This window comes from Chenopodium album, chromosome 14 (genome assembly GCF_948465745.1).
Source record: "Chenopodium album chromosome 14, dcCheAlbu1.1, whole genome shotgun sequence".
NCBI lineage: Eukaryota > Viridiplantae > Streptophyta > Magnoliopsida > Caryophyllales > Amaranthaceae > Chenopodium > Chenopodium album.
Window position 1 is genome coordinate 10213310 of NC_137847.1, and position 22126 is coordinate 10235435.

At 34.7% G+C, this 22126-nt stretch overlaps 1 protein-coding gene across 1 annotated transcript; it reads right to left on the minus strand.

The window, feature by feature from the left end:
• Positions 1 to 4959: 4959 nt before the first annotated feature.
• On the minus strand, positions 4960 to 22049 carry LOC145580040 (myosin-17-like). Its single transcript, XM_081637358.1, has 39 exons — positions 21711 to 22049; positions 19876 to 20004; positions 19317 to 19460; positions 19029 to 19174; positions 18788 to 18944; positions 18471 to 18529; positions 18143 to 18302; positions 17882 to 18031; positions 17671 to 17807; positions 17447 to 17593; positions 15892 to 15993; positions 15754 to 15811; positions 15561 to 15662; positions 15384 to 15421; positions 15106 to 15232; positions 14850 to 15020; positions 14151 to 14282; positions 13852 to 13961; positions 13591 to 13651; positions 13272 to 13449; positions 11757 to 11962; positions 11527 to 11646; positions 11331 to 11429; positions 10996 to 11217; positions 9910 to 10049; positions 9407 to 9629; positions 9247 to 9306; positions 9081 to 9146; positions 8796 to 8966; positions 8512 to 8667; positions 8209 to 8409; positions 6874 to 7011; positions 6716 to 6786; positions 6533 to 6632; positions 6394 to 6450; positions 6248 to 6304; positions 6067 to 6147; positions 5853 to 5935; positions 4960 to 5759 (listed from the first exon to the last, which is right to left on the minus strand). The coding sequence occupies exons 1-39, from the start codon at positions 21711 to 21713 to the stop codon at positions 5633 to 5635; spliced, it is 4689 nt and encodes a 1562-aa protein (XP_081493484.1). The 5' UTR covers positions 21714 to 22049; the 3' UTR covers positions 4960 to 5632.
• Between the last annotated feature and the right edge of the window lie 77 nt (positions 22050 to 22126).

Sequence of the window (22126 nt, forward strand, 5' to 3'; positions counted from 1 at the left end):
CCTTGGCACATATGATGAAAAGGAACGGGGATAATGGATCCCCTTGACGCAATCCCCTATAAGGAAGAAAACCTCTCAAAGGCTGGCCATTAACAAGAATCTTGAAGGAGGCACTCTGAACACAACTCATAATCAACATCACAAAAGGAGTTCGGAAATTCCATTCTCCTCATCATCTTCTCAAGAAAGCACCATTCGACACTATCAAAAGCCTTACTCATATCAATTTTTAGCCCAAGATGCCCCACTTTTCCTTTCTTCTTTTTTCTCAAGTAATGGAAACATTCATAAGCCACAAGGATGTTATCAGTGATCAATCTACCAGGAACAAACCCACTTTGCGACTCATGGATAATGTCAGGGAGAACAAGCTTCAATCTGTTGGCAAGAACTTTTGCTACAATTTTATAAAACACATTGCACAAACTAATTGGTCTGTAATCAGCAGGAGACTCACACTCTTTTTTTTGGAATTAAAACAATGTAAGTCTGATTAATAGAACCAATATCGCCCCCATTGTTCAAAATGTCTGATCTAAAACTTTCTCAATCACGTCACTACCAACAATACTCCAGAATTTTTGATAAAGAAAGAGCACACATACCATCAGGTCCGGGAGCTTTTGTGGGGTGCATTTGTTTCAAAGCATTGTGGCCTTCTTCCCCTTTGAAAGGTTCGGACAGCATTGCTAACATATCATTCGAGACACATGGGCTCACTTTATCAATAACACTATCCGGCTCTACCTGAAGCGAGGCGCTAAAAGGATCATCAAGACCACAAATTCTCCTTAATCTATAAATGATAACATAATCACGTGAGATCTTGTTACAATCGTTTTATTGTTTTATTTAATTAATATCAATTTTTTTTTTTAATAATTTTATGCTTAAATTGAGATAAATACATTTTAACATGCGCATTGAAGACCGTGAAAAATCAAATGGGACAAAAAATAAAGGACAAAACTATTTTAGTTTTTTCAAATAATATGATCCAGCTGTTTCCAAAAAAAAGTATATATATAATACAGTATGAGCAAGCTTTCTGGTATGGGACAAAGGAATCATAGACGCCGTAACTTAATTAGTACTCTGTTCCAAAATAAGAAACCTATTTCTCTTTATTATGTGAGTAATAAATATTAGAAATAGGTTTTTAATAAAGGGACGGAGGGAATATCATTTGTGCATTCGTTCAAATATTTTTTAAGTTCTTAAATTAGTTTTTTTTTTTAAAAAATAAATAAATAAAAGTATTAAATTTGAGCTTAGTCAGCAATGATTAGGAAAATTATGGACGGTGTATGGTGCACTTCTTTCTGTATTATGGACTTTGAAAATGAAGGGATTAGTCTTCGTTTGCTAGTAAAATAAACATTATTTCCAATCATTTAAGAAATTTTGTTTACTCATTGGTGAGCAAAAACTTGTGTACGCCCAATAAAATTAGTGTAAAAAATATATCCAACCATTTAAGCACATTATAATACGGTAATGCTATAGGTAACCTTTAGGACTGTATATAAACATTAAATACACTCTTGAAAAATATATAAAGTTAGGAATTTATGACAAAATCACGCATAAATTAGTGTGATTTTATCATGATTTTCTAAATTTAAACAATTTTTAAGAGTGTATTTAATGCTTATATGTAGGCCTAAGGGTTATGTATAGCATTTACCTTATAGTATTACTCCCTTCATTTTTTTTATAAGCTAGAGTTACTATTATCGTCCTTTTTTTTATAAGCTAGAGTTCTATTTTTGGAAATCTCTTACAATTTAATAATATATCTTTACCCATTAATGTCCCTATTCTTTCTTACTTTATCATTTCTCACTCCTCTAATGGTCCATATTCTCTCTCAAACCACTTTACTTTTTAATAAAATAATCACCTTACTTACCTTACTAACATATTATTTTATTAAACCTCCTAATATTTCGCACAATCTCATCTCTAGCCTATTAAAAAAACGGAGGGAGTACATTGAATAGTTACATGCTATTTCCTCTGTGTCTTATCTACATACCTACTTTTCTTTTTGGGGGTTTTAAAGCTATAATACTCTGTATAGGGGTGTTTATCAAGCGAGTCGATCACGAACTGAGGAGTGCTCGACTCAACTCGAAAACTTTTTACATGTGCACAACTCGTGCTCGCTAAAGTTTCGAGTTAATAAAACCTGCTCGACTCGTGCTCGTTAAAGTTTCAAGTTTAGTCGAGTAGCTCACGATCTGCTCATTAAAGTTTTTGCCCTATAATTATATGCCTTAATTTATTTTTGTTCACTCTATATGGTTTTCTTTTTTATATATTTATTATATTAAAGGTTTACTCTTTCTCTTTTGCTAATATAAATTAACACTGATTAAGGGCCTGTTCTCATTGACTGAAATGAGCAGAACTGAATTGAACTGAACTGAACTGATTAGAGCTGAACTGAACTGAACTGCACTGAATATTTTATGAGAGAAGGAAATTAGGAGCTGAACTGAACTGAACTGCACTAAACTGAACTGAACTGAAAATAATTTGATGAGAATAGGCCTAAGTGTCAAATTTGTTTAAACATGGTAACTCTATTTGTAAATTCTATATTTAAAAAATATAGTATCAAATTGCTCACGAGCTTATAGAGTCAAGTTAGAGCTTGCTCAACTCGTGCTCGTTAACATCTCGAGTCAAATTCGAGTCGAGTTTTAACCGAGCGTTGACCGAGTCGAGTTCGAGTTGCTCGCGAGCTGTCAACTCAATTAGCACCCCTAACTCCGTATTATTTAAAAAATGTATTTTTGATATTAATCCCTTTTTTATGAGTTGTCATCATTTTATTTTATTTTATTTTACTTTATTTATTTTTTTTTGTACATTTGACATCATTTTCTAACACTTGCTCTTTCTATTTCTTCAACAATTACCAACTTTTTTCTTTCTCTCTATCTATCTTTAACACCACATGCACATTTGTACTTCCCAATCATGGGTTTTAAAAAATCACTACTACAAACTACCCCTATCGAGTCGCCTGTAAATGACCTAACAAGTCGCCTTAAAGGCGACTCTACAACCACCGACACGATAGCTTCCAACTTTAGGAGTCGCCGCAGAGGCGACTCGATGGCTTTTATATAAGTCACCTATTAGTTGTTAGGTGACTATATAGGTTAAGCTACTGTTTCACTTGTATTGAAAAAGGCGACTCCATAGGTTAATTTATTGTGTCGCTTGTGTTGAAAGAGGGGACACATAAAAAATCAACATTTGTTTCCAACTACTTTTATTTGCTCATATAATGTCAATGTTTATGCTACTTAGCATGCTTGATCTCTAGTTCTTTGCCTGGAAGGTTGAAATTCTTGTCATTGTGCCAAAGTTACTTTATATGTATATATGATATTGTAACTATTTTTAATATATTGTAAGAATCAACCTATCGAGTCGTGTCTTACGTATTAGGCGATTTATTAAGTAGTGGTCATATAATAAAGCACCTAACAAGTCGGACTTTTAGAGTCGTCTGTATATAAGGTGCAACTTGTAAACATATCGAGTCGCCTTATACTAATTAGGCGACTTGTTAAGTTGGAGTTAAAATCAACAAAGCACCTAACGAGTCACCTAATATACATGAGGTGAGTTGATAGGTTTACAAGTCGCATCATATATGCATGTGACTCTATAACCTAACTTATTCGGTGGCTTAAATTAGATTTTCAAAGTCACCTGTATATAAGGTCGCCAAATAAGTCGGGTTATAGAGTCACATGCATATATGGGGTGACTTGTTAGCCTATTAAGTCGCCTCATGTATATTAAGCGACTCGTTAGGTGTTTTGTTGATTTTAACCCCAACTTAACAAGTCGCCTAATAAGTATGAGGCGACTCGATAGGTTTGTAAGTCGCACCTTATGTACAGGTGACTCTAAAAGTCCGACTTATTAGGGGTTTTTTGTAGTAGTGAATCTTTAAGTTGCTTAATTCTCGTGAAAATGGAAAATAGGCATGTTGATAAAGGACGGAGGGAGTAGCTTTTTAACCAACTTTGGGTACAATTTTTATTGAGAAGGTTTTGTGTAGAACGGACTCACGTGAGTCTGGTTTATAATGCACACATTCATCCCTCACCCACTACCACCCAAGTCAGCCAATTCCACCGCCATTCCCAAATCCTTTGCCAGCTCACCATCTCTTTCTTCCCTCCACTTCTCTTTCTCTCTCCTTTGCTCATCTCTCTAATGGCGACGTCTTCGAGTCGTCTTCGTCTTCTTCCCTATCTACCAAAACACAAGTAGGTAAAATCAATTTTGGGTTTTTATGGAATTATATCGTCTAGAGTAGACCCGAGGGAGGTAAACAATGTTCATTCCTTACATGTATGTTTCTTTTTGTGGTATGTAGTAGGTAAACTAGTTTGAATCAATTATGGTAATCTCTGACGGGAGGATGAGCAAGAGGGAGGTTATACGTTCATGCCTTGCACTCATGTATGTTTGGTTCTGCAGTTTTATAGCAGGATGTCTGATGGTTCTCAATGGGTAGTTATATAGTATTGCTAAAACAATTTTGTTAAATATCTGATCAATATTGTTGTCTAATATCTGATCAATATAAACCAATATCTGACTATAATAATATAATTTATGACACTTTTAATCTAATGTCTGATAATTATAATCTAATTTCTGACACTTATAATATAAAATCTAATAAATATAATATAGTATCTTACCATTATTATCTAATTTCTGACACTTTTAATCTAATACCTGATATTTATAACTTAATATCTGACCATTATTATCTAATCTCTGACAATTAAGATTTTTTTTTTTTTTTGTATGATCGGACTCACGCGAGTCCATTCTACACAATACTTTTTCATTTTTATTACTCGTTGCCTAATTTGTACTCAGTAGATTGTATTATTTTCCCCATATAACAAATATTTTGGATTTTATTTTTTCACCCATTTTCCTTTTTTTTTTTTTTTAATCTTTTGTTCACCGACAAACAGTTAACTTAATTGTACACGTTTTTTTTTAGGACATAACTTAATTGTATTTGTAAGGGGTAATCGTTGCATAAAATATCAAGGTAGAAGAAGCGGATTTTTAAAAATGCAATTACATACCCTACAAAACCTTTAATACATACATAATTTCTCGTTACAACAAACAATAGCCTCAAAATTGGCAAACCTATCTATAGATACACCCGAGTGACCTGATCAACAACTATACCAAAACTTGAAACCTATTTATAAAACCAAACCACTTTTGAATATATACCCCCTACCCTTTTGTGGGAGTGTGACACAAAAATCAATTCACCAGAATTTGCACACTTTGTCCATAGAGCATATGGACATGTAAAATTCAAAGAATAACCCCGTCACCCAAATAGGATGTGACCGACGGCAAAAGAATTAATAGACCCTCCGTGTGTAGGGCAAACCCATGGATGCCCTTCCAACATATAAAGAATCAGGTGAGTGCTGATGAATATGAAGTATATATATATATGCACAAGATTTGACATGCCAAATAAATGCATGAAAGTCTAAGCCCTAGGCCATGAGGACGATTGTGATGGAAAACTTGTCGTGGTAATACCCGTTCTATCTCACTCAGAATTTTGAATCAAGAATTGAAAACCTGAGTGTTCTCTCAATAGTTGTGGAGGATCTATATCACCTGATCCTGGCTGTTGTTGCAACGAGCTTGAAATGTCGTCCAGAGAGAACGGGATGCTGCATGATTGGAGGAAGCCAATGAGTTAAAGATTTTATAAACAATTTTGAAAGGAAAGAAGGTGACTTATAATTGAAATTTGTAAACTTCACCTTGAGTCATCATCCAGTAAGAATGAATTTGTCACAGCACTATTGGCATCTTCAGTCATCTGTACTCTCATACTTGAAATAACCTGTGTAGCTTAGAATGTTACAGGATTCTTATATAGTCTTAATGAATGCTAATGTATACATGAAAATAACCGCTGACTATTGAACCATTTGACTGAACTGAACTGCAGAAACTAAAAAAAATGCGACTTACATCAGAAGATACAGTATGAGTTCCGTATTTGTCATCCCAGTACATAGTGCTGATTCTATACAATTGCTGTATGCTGAGTGACTGCAAAACATACCAGGAGATCAATAATAAAATTGGAGAATAATTAGGTAAGGACTCAAGGTAGAAAACTGTTGGAAGATAGCAGAAAGCGAACACGTACTGGACATAGATCTTTTGTAATCTCATTTAAGGTTTTCTTGGGCTTCTGATGGATGACCTGGATGTGACAACATTGCAAAATCAATTACATCAGAAGGTGGTCATAGAAAATTATATCAGAATAACAAGCAAAGACTATAAACTTACAAGAAATCCGACCGCTTGTCTAATATGCTTCAATTCATCCCAAGCCGAGCCAGCATACTGTAGAAAGATAATTTTGTCAAAAAATGAAACGATATGTTTGATAGCAGGAGAAAGAGAAAGCAACAACACTAAAACTTACTTCCTCAGTTGCATCATAGCACCATTGCTCCAATTCGGCCAAACCTGCTTTTACATACTCACCATTACTGAAGGAGCAGCATTCACGTCGCAGCAGAAGACTGGAAAATTTAATCAATAATAGTTAATGAAAGGTTTTAAGGACTTCCTCAGATATAATTCAAGAGTTAACACAGAAATGAACCTGTTGAATAGCTGGACATTGATAAAAGAGAATATTTGGGAGAAAACTTTCCGCACTAAGAAAGGAGGGATCTGTAAAAATCAAGATATTAGAAAATCTAAAGATTTGCAGTACGATAAACAAATGAAAAGCTAGTAGATGTTAGTTTCGTCACGCACATTGTTTGCTCTCATCATTGTTAAGTAATTGTTTAAACTTTTTACAATGCTTTGCCAGTGAGCTATCAAAGCTTGTTGAGCAACAGCATTAGCATGAGTACGACCCTTCATCAAACCAGCTCGTGATGTCCGAGGTGCCTGCAAGTTGTCACAAAAGGAAAAGTCACGAATAGAATCGCCAATGGCAATAACTCAAAGGATTCCATTAGCATGGGATTAAGAAACATCATGAAATACATTTGAGACCGGAGATGAGGAAAAATACTAAATCAATAATTCAAAATTAATACTCCCTCTGTTTTATTTACTTAGTTTATTTTATAATGCCACTCACTCTTACTTCATTCACCTTTGTCTTACATCTTTTTAGTCCCCTCTGTCATTCCCCCCCCCCCCCCCCCCCCCCCCTTTTTTTTTTTTTACATCTACTCATCTTTTTCAAACTCCCCTAGAATAAGAGTCTATGGTAAAGAAGGAAAAACAAAAGTTAATATGAAGGGAGTATGGCATCAAACATCCAAGAAAGAAAAGAATCGAAATCATATAGTTAAAACTTAATTACTATATTCCCTAGTCACTGCAGCCCAAAACAAATTCCTCGTAAATACTTTGGATTTCCAAAGCTCCACTTTCTTCGCAAAGGTAATAAATTTAAAAGCAAACACAAACATGTCCTTCAATCATTGATTGGTAGGATTAATCGTACTTTTATTCAATATAAGAATGTAAAATGTAAGTAGATTGTGTTATGAATGTAAAATGTAAGTAGATTGTGTTATGTGACTTATGTCACATAAACATTTGTGTGTTGTGGCAGAAGCGAAGAAGAACCCTATTATCAGTCAAAGGGAATTATAAATTTAACCTATCTAAAGGCTTCTTTTGATGATTATAATGCACGTTGGACGTTGCTCTATTAAAATTCAACTAGAGTGCACTACTATCTGGCGAAAACTATGTATGGAATGATTTGATTTCTTTACTGTACTGCCACTTTTTAGATTAACAGTCATATAACTTATTTTTCTCAAAAATCCAATTCATCTTACAAAATGCAGTATTTTATATGCTTTTTTCAATTTTTACACTTCATTAGTCTTATTGTTGTTTACTTGTTTATTCTGTTATTGTAATAAAACGGTGTAGTAGTATTTTTGCATTCTTCTCTTTCTAGGTTTGAAGACTTGTTAAACTAAGAGCAACAACTTTGGATGACCTAGGAGAAAGGGGGAGGGGGAGGGGGGGGGGGGGGGGGGGGATCATATTTGTGAGAAAGATATTTGCTACGAAATATTAGTTTAAGGTGAAAATTAGTTCTTTCTTATAATTAATTACCTGGATACATAACCCTAGCAATGGAGAGATCTCTTTCTTCAGATTATCTCTTATCATGCCATATATCTTTTCAAGGAAGGCAGTAAGCTGCTGTTTGAACAGCAAAGCAGGATATTTGGCCTCAACTTGGCGAACATCATCTGATTTGCTGAGGCGACCATTAAGAAAAGATAGGCCAGGGCTTTGGGGAGATGCTCTCAGCTGCAAAGCAAATTTAAAGAGACATTAGTAACAGCACCAAAAATTATGAGCTTCCCCACAGAAAAAAGAAAGTAATTCCTGGTTAAAGATTTTCATTCTTACTGATGACATTCTTCCAAAGAGAGAAGTTGACATTGTCCTGCGTCTCTGTGGAGTAAAACCAGCTGCCCCAGTGGCTTTAAGTGTTTGTTGGAGTAGCAACAACAACGTGGATGTATTAGATAACCAGTACGCCAACATGTCATTGTTTTCCTGGACCTTGAATAAGATGAAATCAGGGATCAGAGATACAATTTCATGTTTGAATCAATGGAAGTCAACAAGCCCAAAGACACATATAATCAATCTCAGAAAAAACATATTCAGTCAAAAAGGTGACTTCATACCTCTATTGCCGAACCTATACTTTGTATAATGCGATCAAAAATATTGGTTCTTTCAACTTCAAAGGATCTCCATTGTAGAAGACATTTATAAATGACACAAGCAGCAATTGGTTTGCCCTTAGAAAATCCAAGATTCTCTGATATGCACTTGATCAACAAATCTTGATACTCCTGAAAAATGAGAAAATACATTGTGCACATTGTATGAGATTAACAGCAGATTATGACTAAACTCTATAAAATGGACTTCAAGAGTTATATCATGCACAAAAGTTAGTTGCAGACCTGCTGCTTATCATTAAGAGATTTTTGTGGTTTGTCCTCGGGTGAATCTTCAGCAATGGATGTGATCTGGAGATAAAAAAAAAATCCAATGTAAGAGTTAACACAAATCCTAAGCCACAATCTTAATTAGGCAAAAGAATATCTGAAAAAGAAATGCATAAATTACCGGCGAATGTAATAAGGCTTTAGCGTCACCATTTTGCACATGTCCATTCTCTGGAGTCCTCTGTGATTTGGCAAGAAAATGTCAGCCGTAATGAAAATACATAAATTCTTACACCGATAAACAGACGAAGTAAAGGAGAAAAGAGAGGCTTTGGACGCACCTGAACAACCATTGTCTTTGAACGAACCGGAGCTGATTTGGCTATAGGTGTCATCGTCAAGGCTTGCTGTCGAAGTCCTTGCAGTTCTGACTCTGCCTTCTTAAGTTTTTCTGCCATCTCCTGAATTTCTGACTCCGCACTCGAGAGTTTTTGAGTCATCTCCAGTCCTTGCTGGCGTAGTATTTGAGATTCCGATTCAGCATTAGACAGTTTCTCCTCCATCCTGATAACAAAGATTTTTTAATTCCTTACAAAATTGATCTAACTTACTAATGAACCAATAAAAGATGAGTGTTCAAAGACAAGAGTGTAAATATAACGACTAAACTTATGGCACACAAGAGAAACTAAATATTCTATGGAGCAAGTAAAAACAAGAAGCATAGTCGGATTTTGATGGGGAAAATAAATGATTAAATTGAACATGGATAGCATTGTTTAATGTCACTATATTATCGATTATACCAGTGTATATCTGAGAACAATTGCAAGCAGGCACAAACCTTTGAACAAAATCTTTAAGTTGATATATGGTGTCATCTGAACCTTCCAGTTTTTTAAGAAGTTCTGTATTTCTTTCCTCGGTGTCCAAACAAGCCTTTCTGGATACTTCTGCGGCCTCCTTTTCTTTTTCTAGTAATGTCTGCATTATTTAAGCAACTCCATTAAACCAGCCAGATATACATATTAAGGCAGATGTTATATTAATGGTATAACTCCACCAAGTACAGAAAACTTCAGTCAAATAATTAAGCGTCCCACATAAATAAGTGTTAGCAGTTTTTTCATGAAGGTATTACCGTTGTTAACTATCAAATTCAGATATCAACAAGGAGTGACAAGATCCAAAATTCATCAGATGACAGGGGAATAAATAAAGGATTCGACATCTAGCTATATTGTTTCTTTCAAAAGCTATCTTAAGGAAAGGTTCAAATCATAGCCACTAACAGGAACTCTGTATCTGAGTGTAGCAGAGATTATATTAATCAACTCATGAAAATAATTTATTTTTTTCTTCGTGGAAATTTAATAAGATAAAGAAATAAATGAGAAAATTTAGGGTCCATTTGGCATCACTGTGGTTTTCTGTTTATTGGTTTTTTGTTTTTCAAACTTATATGATGTATGTCATATAATGAAACAAAAATTAGACAAACTTATTAATATCATGATAATTTTGAACAAAAAACAATGCCAGACAAGCCCTTAGTAATCAAAATTGCTTGTATATAGAAGATTGTTAGCAAAGATTCATTAAAACACTCTAAACTCTAAACCCCTGACGTATTAAATGATGAAAGAAACAATCCAAAGTCTAAAAATTTGAGGGAAACTTAAAAATATAGGTTTAGTGTGACTAGAAGGATGGAACATACGGTCCAAGCAACTGTAACCTCAAAGGCTAGCAAGATTATAGGTGACAGATTTTTTATGTATCTTCACCTGATCTATATTTAGATTAGAAACCATCAATGAGAAGCTAATTTGTTAAATCAGGCAGTTTCAGTAATCTACCATAAATAAAAATAAAAAAATAAAAAAAAAAACAAGGATCACAAGAGAGGATAAGAAATAAAGGCGCTTACCTTTAGATTCTCTACTTCAACAGTTAAGGACTCAACCTTCTCTGTATCTTGAACCATAACAGGAACCTCTTTGATGACTGGAGGAGCATCTTCAACGGCTTTCTTAGCTGCCTCTCGTTCTTTAATTACACGTGCATTTGCTTCATCAATCTGTATTTGCATAGCTTTCAAAGCTTCCTGAAGCTTGGCAATCTCTTGACCTTTCTCCTCCTCCAAGTTTTTCTGTTCAGAGTAAAAAACTTGATTACACTATGAATCTATGACACATGTATAGCACAATCATAATGCATATTGTAATAAAAATAATTAGAGCCCAAATTAGGACAAAAAATTACCCTTAATTGACCCTCAAATTGCAAACGCCATGTAAGCTCTTCCACACGCTTCTCTAGCTTGTCTTTCAATTCTTTGAGAGCACCAGTTTCTCTTGCAGCCTAAGACCAAGACAGGCATTAATAATGTGAATCTGGCAAGTAGCCCCAAATTTTTTTTAAAAAATGCAGTAACATTGAAGCAAGTTGATAGTCAAACCATCTTGAGCATTCTGAGTTCTCTCCTAGCAACTCTCCGCCTCCAACCACACTGAGTAACAAGAACAGCCTTTTGAAGGCTCTTGTAATAAGAATAAGCCATGTGACTACGCAAGCGAGTCTGAAAAAAGCAAAGAGTACAATATTTAATCAACTGATCAAGCTAAATTGTTATGTACGGTGGAACTTAGATCCATGCTAAGAATAGATGAGGATAGTATAGAAGAGGACCTGAATAATGATGGCAGCCTTCGTTTCTTTTTTGTATCTGAAAATATTCCGAGCATGCATTGCCCTTAATCCAGTCTGTATTTTAACAGAAGACGACCTTGATATCAAATAGGATTTCCTAGCTTTGTAGCAGCGGAAGTTCTTCTGAATTCTAATGGCTGCTGCTTGTCTGCGTAATTCTGCATGAACCTTACAGGCAAGAACACCTGAAAGATCAAGGAGAATAAAAGTGATTAAGTAGCACATAATGGTATCAACTTGATAGGATAAAACAAACCATTTCAACTAATAAAAATAAGCAGAGAATGATAATAATGAATGTCAGCTAAGAGATCCTTGACCAAATCACAGCATTGCTGATCCATATACATGAAATAACCCATTATTACACAGATACATCTGAATTTCTATTTCTAAGCATACATCACCTAAACCTTTGTATCCCAATGTAAGATGCAATTGCATCTAAAAACCAGTTGAATTTTCATCAAATTTTACGGATATGATTTGCAAACATATGCAAAATACACTAAAGGCAAGTCAGCTTCCAAAAGAGTTCCAAGAACCCAAATAGAGATGTATTCACCAGCTGTTAAAATGAAAGGGAAATATGTCACTTCGTCCTCTGCAACCACAAGTTTCACATAGGTACCTGGAGAACTCAAATTCACTACGGACACATGGTTATTGAGAATTCAAAACTAGTGGAATTCCCCATGTTTTATACATCATGTCCCTCTATTATAGTCTTGGAAGTACTCCCTTCTTTCTCAAACTTATCTTCACACATGGGATTGGCACTGACTTTAAGAATAGTAGTTGACAGAGAGAAAATAGTAGGGAAAGTGTTGAAAAAGACAATATAATTGATGGGGAAGTAAGCATCAAATGAAAATGTGGAGAAGTATTTGGGACACCCCATCCTACAATCAAAGATTTCTTTAACCAGTTTGACCAGAGCTGGACTATAATCAAATATTTTGTCCTATATCCATTGCTTATGTGAGTGGTTGAGGGTCTCCATTGCAATTGGTTTGATTAGTATAATAGTATGTACCAGTCAGGTAATCTACATACTATTACTTTCTAGTTAGTAGACAAATCCTATATTGCATTCTCAATCACAATACCAACTCTCATCACTAGACATCATGTATCCAAATCCTTCAATGGGATAATACTTGTTTAGTTAAGAGCAGATCCAATACACAAAAGGGGGGGGGGGTCTTTTATTGCATAGATTGGAAATGTAGAAATATTAGCTTCCATCTTCCTTGGAAAAAGCTTTCTAAATTGTGAATAATTTTTAGTTATAAGATATAGATGAATGTATTAATTTCTACAAATCATCAAAAAATTAAAATTAGCACAGCTTAGGGCCTCAGGAGGGTTGACAAATGTCTTCAAAAGAAAAAAGAATGGACAGAAACATTTCTTTATCCAGGATAAGGAAAGCAATAAGCATTAAAATCTTGGACAATTAGTTGATGACTATAATCAACAAAAGAAACATACCTCGGCACCAAGACTGAATTTGGATAGCTGCATTTCTATATGAAATAAATTCTTTGCGAGCAATATATGTACGTCCATGTCTTTGAATCTTCCTTGCCGCATTCCCTAGAACCTCTGCTCTCCTTGTATCCAACTCTGCCATCTGACCAGCTCGTAGAAAAACCTTTGTCTTTCCTATCTGTCATGTCATAAAAATATAACGTGAAAACCTTTCTAAGATGGATTTAAATAGAAAAATAAATGACAAAAGCATCCAATCCACTGCAAATCAGCAGCATCATTTTGACATTTTCTACATGTAAGACAATTCATCAATTACCTGGTAGCCTTTCAATCCCATTTTATCTAATATCTTCTGGCAAATAACCTTGTCATCACATCTGCAAATGATTAAGTTGAACTACTACGTCAGTAAAATTAAGAGGAAAAATGTTTGCAGTAGATAAAAAGGCAATATAGTTGAGGATACATGCTCACACAATCACACTACACAAGGCTAGTACAAATGTTGCTGATTAAGAGTAGAGAGAGAAGGTGACACGCTAACATCAGTACTACCCAGCGATTTGGAGAAACTTACTTCCCATCCAAAACTTCTGGAGCAAGAACACCAAATCGAAGAAGGAAATCTTCAAATGTTCGTCTAGTCGGATATCCAGCGCAACTAATTCTGATTGCCTCAAGAACACCCTAAGCAAGATGACAGCAAAAACAAAAGAACTCAAGTCAAGACCTAGATACAACACAGTTAAAGACCAAAACTAAAAAATTAATGGTAAAAAATCATTACAACAACTATGTTTGTAGCTGTCTAGTAACTACAACTTAACAAGCCATTACATGAAATGAAACAACTAAGTACTATGTCAGTTTACTTACACCACAACGTAATTGGTTAAGGATGTTAACATTCTCAAATATAGCAGGCTTCAGGAGATTATTTGGCTTAACACATCTGATATAGTGAGGCTCTGTTGAATTTAGTGTCTCCATCAATTGTTGCAATTGTAGCTGCAAAAGTATCACACATCACTTTTGGTCAAAACAAAAGACTCCCATGGAAACTCAGTACAGTAGATTGATAAGTTAAGAAAATGCAGCAACAAACATATTTGTGTATGCAGGCTGTTCTAACTATAAACCAATGAAGTTTTGCATCCATGCACCTGACTTTAAGCTCTTGAGAGAGTACAGATTCTAAAATTCAAGAATGTATTTGTTTCGTAAGGACACAGTTCACAAATTAGTGATGAAACTTAAACAGTAAATGAAGTGGCAAATAGCATTCTAGATATTAGTAACAAATCCCCTCCTCTATTATCAACAAAAGAAGAAAGGGTAAATTCCCTTAACTGTCAATCTATTTGAGTGGTAGAAATCTAGTTTGATTAAGTATCCACATTATGTAATAGCAATAAATATATCGAGGAAAGAATAGAGGACTTAAAAATGTTGTCTTATTGAACAAATAGGTACACAAGTTATTGTTTCTATATATACTTCTCATCACAACTGACAAAAGTTAGCTTCTTAAATGGTAGAAACCACTTCTTGCCAAAGATGAAAAAGATAGAATACCTTAAAGCGAGATCCAATTGATGAAAATTTAGATGACTTCGATGATTCCTCTGGAAGTGGAGGGAACAGAGCAGCTACAAAAGAACACTTTGAGGCTTGCAGAAGATCTTGATGCTCTGCTATAACATAATCCTTATTTTTGTCAAGAAACTGATCAGCTTGATAGATCACCTGAATCAATTAACAGAGAATATAGATGAGAACTGTAGTAAAAAGTGTGGTTTGGTAAAAGGGTCATTTGGAAACTTCTGCTTACATCCCCTGCATAGTGACAGATGGTAAAGCTGGTACGAGAAAGCTTAGGTTTCTGAAAGCGTTTGTGTTTAGCATATGTCTGGTACAACTTCTGAGCAAACGTTTCATGCGTAGATTTGGGAAACATACTGAAATTTGAAATAATAAGAAACATTTAGCAGAGATATTTTTATGCTATGTATATGATTACAAACTACCGAGTTCAAGACACTGTGATCCATAAAAGAAGCATACAAGAGTAACAAAATTTAGCGTAGCAAAATAAAAAAAGCAGCATACCATGCTTCATCAAGAAGTGCAATGACTCCTCCAGGTTTCTGCAGAACATTAAAAAATCATATTATAACCTTCGTAGTCATACAATTGAAACTAAGCAGTAATAGCATAAGCAAGAAAATCCTATGAATAGTAAACAACTATATTGCAATATAAATCATCAAGAAGCAGTAAAAAAACCTTCTCAATCATATCCAAAACATCTTGATTATCCACAAATTCGATGTAGCTCCAATTTATTTCTTCTTTTGTATATTCCTCCTGCTCCATCTTAAAGACATGCTGCAGGAAAAAGAAACAACATATACTTTAAGTGGGCGAACAATCATAACATGAGCAGTTCAATGACTGATTCCAGTGGAGATAAGCCAACCTGATTAAAATGTTGTTGCAGCTTTTCATTAGTAAAGTTGATACAAAACTGCTCAAAACTAGATCACACAAATTCGTAAGCAGGTGAAGAATTTGTAATTATTAGGTGCTAAAAAGAAAGGCTAGATGGTGCCCTTACCTGTTCAATTTGAAACTTTCAAAACCATAAATATCAAGAACCCCAATAATCGATTTAGAGTTTGGATCCTGCCCAATTGAATTGTTGATCTTATCCACAAGCCTGCAAAGACAGAAAACTTTAAAGGATACCTAAGAAATAATTGAAACTATCAACCATGTTATGCATGCATGTAAAAACAAGAAATTATGAGAACATGAGATCATATTGAACCTACTATCATGGAGTATAATACATTAATATACTACCTCCGATTTTTATTATTTGTAACTTTGGAATATTTTATATCTCACAAATAATACCCCAATGTTTCAAATAATAAAAATCGGAGGTAGTATAAACAATATGATAAGTCATTTAAGCAACATTCTCATGTTGCAGCATTTTATTTTTTTTTTTTTTTTTTTTTTTGTTTTTTGGGGGAAAGGGATTTGGGAAACAAAACATAAATCTCAGAAGAAGAAAAATGAGCTTTCTCATTGCCCGCATTTGGAGATTGAAAGGTCATGTCAATATCCGCTGTACACGAGGATTCACCTAAGGTTCGTGTCAAGAGCAAGTCAGAGAAAGAAAATGTGGTTGTAATTGGTTGTACACTAATGATAATCTATTGATATGTAAATTCAGCAGCCAGGAAACTTTGCATATCTCCTGATGTGTGCTTGTTGGCCTTGTTGTGCTTACAAACTTAAAGTGATGAGAGACCAGTAGCCACATGACCCATCTCCTTCATCGTAAGGTGGCTGCGTCTGCATGGGTTGGTTTTGAGAACATGGATGTCCAGTGGGTTTTGCCCTCTAATTTGGCACATTAGCAGGTTACTGGTGGGAGTTTTAAAAAGATAAGGATATCTTTGGAGAGAACATGGATGTCCAGTGGGTTTCGCCCTCTAATTTGGCACATTAGCAGGTTACTGGTGGGAGTTTTAAAAAGATAAGGATATCTTTGGAGAGCAGCATGCATAGCTATCTTTGGGTCTTATGGCCAAACATAAGTGTAGGATTTTGAATAGTAGATGTTAAAGGTATAATCCTTTAGTATAGACTGATTTACCCTTGGTTCTATAACCTTCTCTGTTGGGGATTTTTCAGGTCTTTCGTTTGAAGATGTTATAATACTGGTAACAGCCTTTTGTTTTTCCTACCATCCCAGCATTTACAGATGAGATTAAATCAATGCCTTTCCGTCTATGAAATGACCATCCTATTGTTTCGCAAATATAGTTCCTACAACATGTATATTAATATCACAGCATGACCTGCATTGACTGTTACAACAATGAATGGGGGATTTTCCAATTTATGGCGCAATGATCACGGTAAATGATGTAACACCCATGAGATGCTTCTTAAGCATCACAACTATTACCATGGTTGCAACACATTTTTTTACTATGACCTCAACCAAAGTTCATCTAAACCCCCCTTTTCCACCCCCATAAAAAGAAAAGAGAAAACAAACAATATGAATGACTTAGGTTCATGCATATGCATTTCCTAGTAAGCATATATACAGATTCAGAAAACTGTGAAGTTTTTTAAGAAGAATCTGTTACCAGTCAAACAAACGCGAGTATATAGTTTTAGCAAATGCATCTCTACTAATTGCTGCAGAATCAGGATCAAGAGTTCTTGTGATTACTTCTTCTGGGGTCACCATTACACGTTTAATAACTGCATCTTCCAGGCTCTTGACATCACACCTGCAATCACACATTGTTAACAAAGTATTGACACACCAACAGCTAATAAGAACACAGAACAGGTGTAACAGTCATACCTAAGTAGTTCAGCAGTCATTTCTAAATGAAATCTTGATTTTTCATCCTTGAGAACAGAAGAGTCTACCTCTGCTCCTTTAGAGAAGTTTACATTACCAAGATGGAGAATAGCAGCAACGACTCTAAAAATTGCTTCCTGAAAGAAACTTTGATGTTTAGACAATTAACGTCACAAGCCTCATTTCAATTTACATTCTAAATGATACTGACCTGGTCTTCTGCACTTATCCCAACCACATCCATAGCCCTTCGGGTCGCCAGATATTCCTCAGTATCATCAACTCCATCCAATTTATAACAATTGGTTTGATTTAAGTAATGGAATTTATCAGGGCTATCCAACTTGTACTTATCTCGAACCTGGAAAAGATCTAGAAAAACTTAGAGAATCTTTGATTCTGAATGTACTATGCCATGACCTCCAGAAAAAGGATGGACCAAATAACAGGTTAGCAATAAGAAGTATCATACCTCTTGAGGTGCTGCACAAAGGAGATAAAAGCAGTGATAGTTTCTCTCAGGATCCGAAACTTGGCAGACACGGGATCTTTCTAGCAGGTACGTTCGAATAGCAGCACCAGATATCTTCCCATGCTTGTCAAATTGTATTTCCACAAATTTCCCAAAACGACTACATAGATTGACAGAAAGAAAATAACTCATATGTTCACTTTCTTAGAATAGCTAAACAAAAACAAATTCTAACAAGCTTGAGAATGAGCAATGTTAATGACACGAATGGCACTAATTTCATATAATAAATAAGGGGGATAAAAGCTAGAAAGATAATGTTACTGACCTTGAATTGTTGTTTCTAAGAGTTTTTGCATTGCCAAAAGCTTCCAGAACAGGATTGGACTGTCAAATAATCAAACCAAGGATAAATTCTCAGGAGACAAGTTTTCACCTTTAATTTTATTTTTATTTTTTTCTTTTTTCTCCTCCATAAATGTTCAAACCGCTATATATGAGTAAATAAAACAGAAATTCAAACAAAGTAATTGCCATTAAAAGCGTTTAGTTGACATTTAGTTAGTCTTGCTCAACAAGCCAAATAACCTAAACATATTAATTGATAACCTTGATGAGGAAAACATAGAGACAAGAGATTCTTACTTCTAAAACTTGTTGTTCAACTGTACGCCCTTCCACACCAGATCGCCCTCCCAAGTAGGCAAGATATCTCATAAGCATCTTTGTAGTCTCAGTCTTACCAGCACCACTCTCTCCACTAACCAGAATTGAATTGCTCTTGCCTTCATTAATCATTGCCCTTTTTCACCAAGTGATATGTCTATCAATAATAAATTCAACAATTAAAATAAAGATGACAAAAGACATTGATAATGGGTGCCACCTGTATGATGCATCAGCAATCGCAAAAACGTGAGGACTGAGCTCCCCAAATCCTGCTCCCTTATATTGCTCCATCATATGTGTATCATACAGATGAGGTAACCTTTGGAATGGATTTACTGCAATGAGAATATTTCCTGTATACGTCTACAGAAAGAAAATGCACATCAGCTGCATCATCAACTTGTGGACTAAGCATCTACTTTAGAGATGGGAAAACAGAGGAAAGCTGGAAGGGGTAAGGGAATTAGTATATGTAATCAAGATAAAATCCAGCTAATAATCTTACATAAATTTCATTGATTGAGTATCTCATGGCCAAGTTAGACAGTACTCCTGGTTCATGCAAGTATGCAAGCTTTGTCATGTCATCAACACCACCAGCAGGAGCTTCCTCGTCCTTGGGGTAGATCTTTGAGACCTCTGTGACAACCTAAAGATAAAAACTCCAGTCAGAATCCAAAATAATAGAAGAACTTACTACTATAAAACGATAGAAATCATATGCATAATGAAAAGGAGCACAATTTAACAAGTAACAAGCAAGGATATAGATACATGAAGTGTCTAGGCTAAAATGAATGTCAATTCCTTTCTTGCAGCTAAAGTTCCATACATTACTATTATTGAGCAAAAAAATGTCATAGTACATTTTTATTTAATTAGCAACGACCACCAGCTGCCATGGTTAGTTTCAACAGATTCTCACAGAGTAAATATTTGAAAGCCTAAAAATAATCTATGTTGACCAGGATCTGACACCAACACATCCTAATAAAACAAAGAAAGAACAAACTGACTTTCATCAACCAGTCGACTAAATAACATACAGAGTTTGTTGTACTCACTGATTTTCCATTTGTAGTTTTGACATGAAGTTCTTGACCATTGGTTTTTGTGACCTCTCCATCTATCCAAGCTAATTCTGGATCCTCAACCCAAACTTTAGAACCTACTATAACAGTTTCTGAGGTCGCCTGTTAAGAGGAGAAAAAAAACACAGCAAGACATGTAAGATTGAGTTCATACATACCATGCATAACAAAACAATATCTTGCAAGATTTATACACAAAATTTTACAATCCATGCCATAAACTTTGAAACTTGAACTGCCTATACTGTATTGAGATCATACTCCAAGACAGCCCACAAATTAAAGAAATTGCAAGCAAGGCCAGACATGTATGCACATTGCAGAGCGCACATAAAAAGAACGCTTGTGATAAACATTCCCCGACTACACTAACCCCCATGTACACAATACAATCGGAATGCAAATGCAAAGCGCAATAACTCTCCCTTGGAACATAAATACAGTCACTTCAATATCTCATTAAGAGCATGTTTGGTATAGTGTTTTTCAGTGGTGGAAATGCAATCAACTAACCATTTCCATTACCAATTGTTTGGTATGAGACGTAGGGTAATACACTTTATAAGTTTATTTCCTAATGATAATCATTACCGCCATTTGTTACTCCTCTCAAAAGTATGGTAACAAAAATATTTCCCTCCTCTATCCTCAATCTGATATAAGGGACTCCTTTGCTTTAGTACACCAAAGACTAATAATGATAACGCTTAACATTATTCTCTCCTAGTTATTTGTTAACGCTTAACATTATTCTCTCCTTGTTATTTGTTTCCATTCCCGTTCAGTTCCATATCAAACATGCACCTAAAAGTCACATTTTTAGGTCCAAAAGTGCACCAAATTTTCCTTTGTTGACTGATAGTGACAGCAGCAGCATGGTTAAAAACTTAATATCTAATAAGCAATCTCTCTACAGCCCCCTTTTCTAATCAGGATTCCAATGAGGTCTCTAGCAAAAATATAAATAAGCCCTGCAATATGTAGTTACTTGCATTGCACTCGTAAGATAACTATCTAATTCGATAGCCAGCTCAAAACCAATGAAGATTTTCATCGAAATTGCAAACTCCACAAGCTCAACTATATAGAGCAAATCTTCAGTACCACTTTCTACCAAGAACCTCCTCCGATTAGCCAATTGAACCATAATCTATTTTGCCAAGAATGATATAATTTCCTTCATCGTATAACAGATGCTCCTACTTTATCCCCTACCACAATCCCACCATCCATTACCACGTCAAATATACCTTTAAATCGCGAGTATCCATATACATTGATCTAACACACCCAACCACATCAAAAATAAACAGAATTTCCCTCCAAAAACTCCTCATCTCTGCATTCAACCCATATAATCATAGAATAATCCTTCAATTTCCTGTTTCGAGTAGTCCAACCTCAATTCCCCAATTAATCCACTGCTGCAATCCCCCAAATTTCACAAGTTCTCAAATTATAATTATTCATCAATTAACATACAAAATTAGTAATATTGTGTAATATATAACTTTTGCAGCTTGATCTAACCAAAATCACCATATATAACTAAAGTCAAAATTCATCAACCTTTACCAAAATCGATTCACCAAAAATTATCATCCTTCCTAACAAAATTCACATAAAAATCCGTTGACATAATTATTAATACAGCTCATTACAAATTAAAAAAAAAAAAAATCATTAGATCGCTCTGCCGCAACCTTAATTTCAGATTATTCATCGGATCATCAAAATTCAACAAATTACTTGAAATCATTTTAAAAAAAAACACACAAATAATCAAAATTAAGCATGAATTAACTTACCATTTCTTTTAATTCTTTTTTGATTAATTACAAAAAAGTAATGGCGACCTTTGAGCTTGAAAATCACAATCAAAATGAACAGCAGATCGCAAAATTGATCGATTCAAACTCCTCGATTGATGACAATAATAATGAACAACAAATAAAATTTGAGGAGAGAGAAAATACGAAATTGAAGGTCTTAATCTTTGAATTTGGAAATGAAAATGAAAGAATTTTAACACTTAAAGCAAAAATAATTTAAATTAATTAAATAATTTTAAGAGAGAGAAAAAGGAGGTTTAATTAGTAAAATGGAAAAGCGAAGAACTTTAAGCTGGAATGTGGGGGACGAAGATGAAGAACACAAGATTGATTTTATTTTTTTAAATTAAATTTAACTTTTTATATTTTTGAATAATTCTGGACAAACAAAT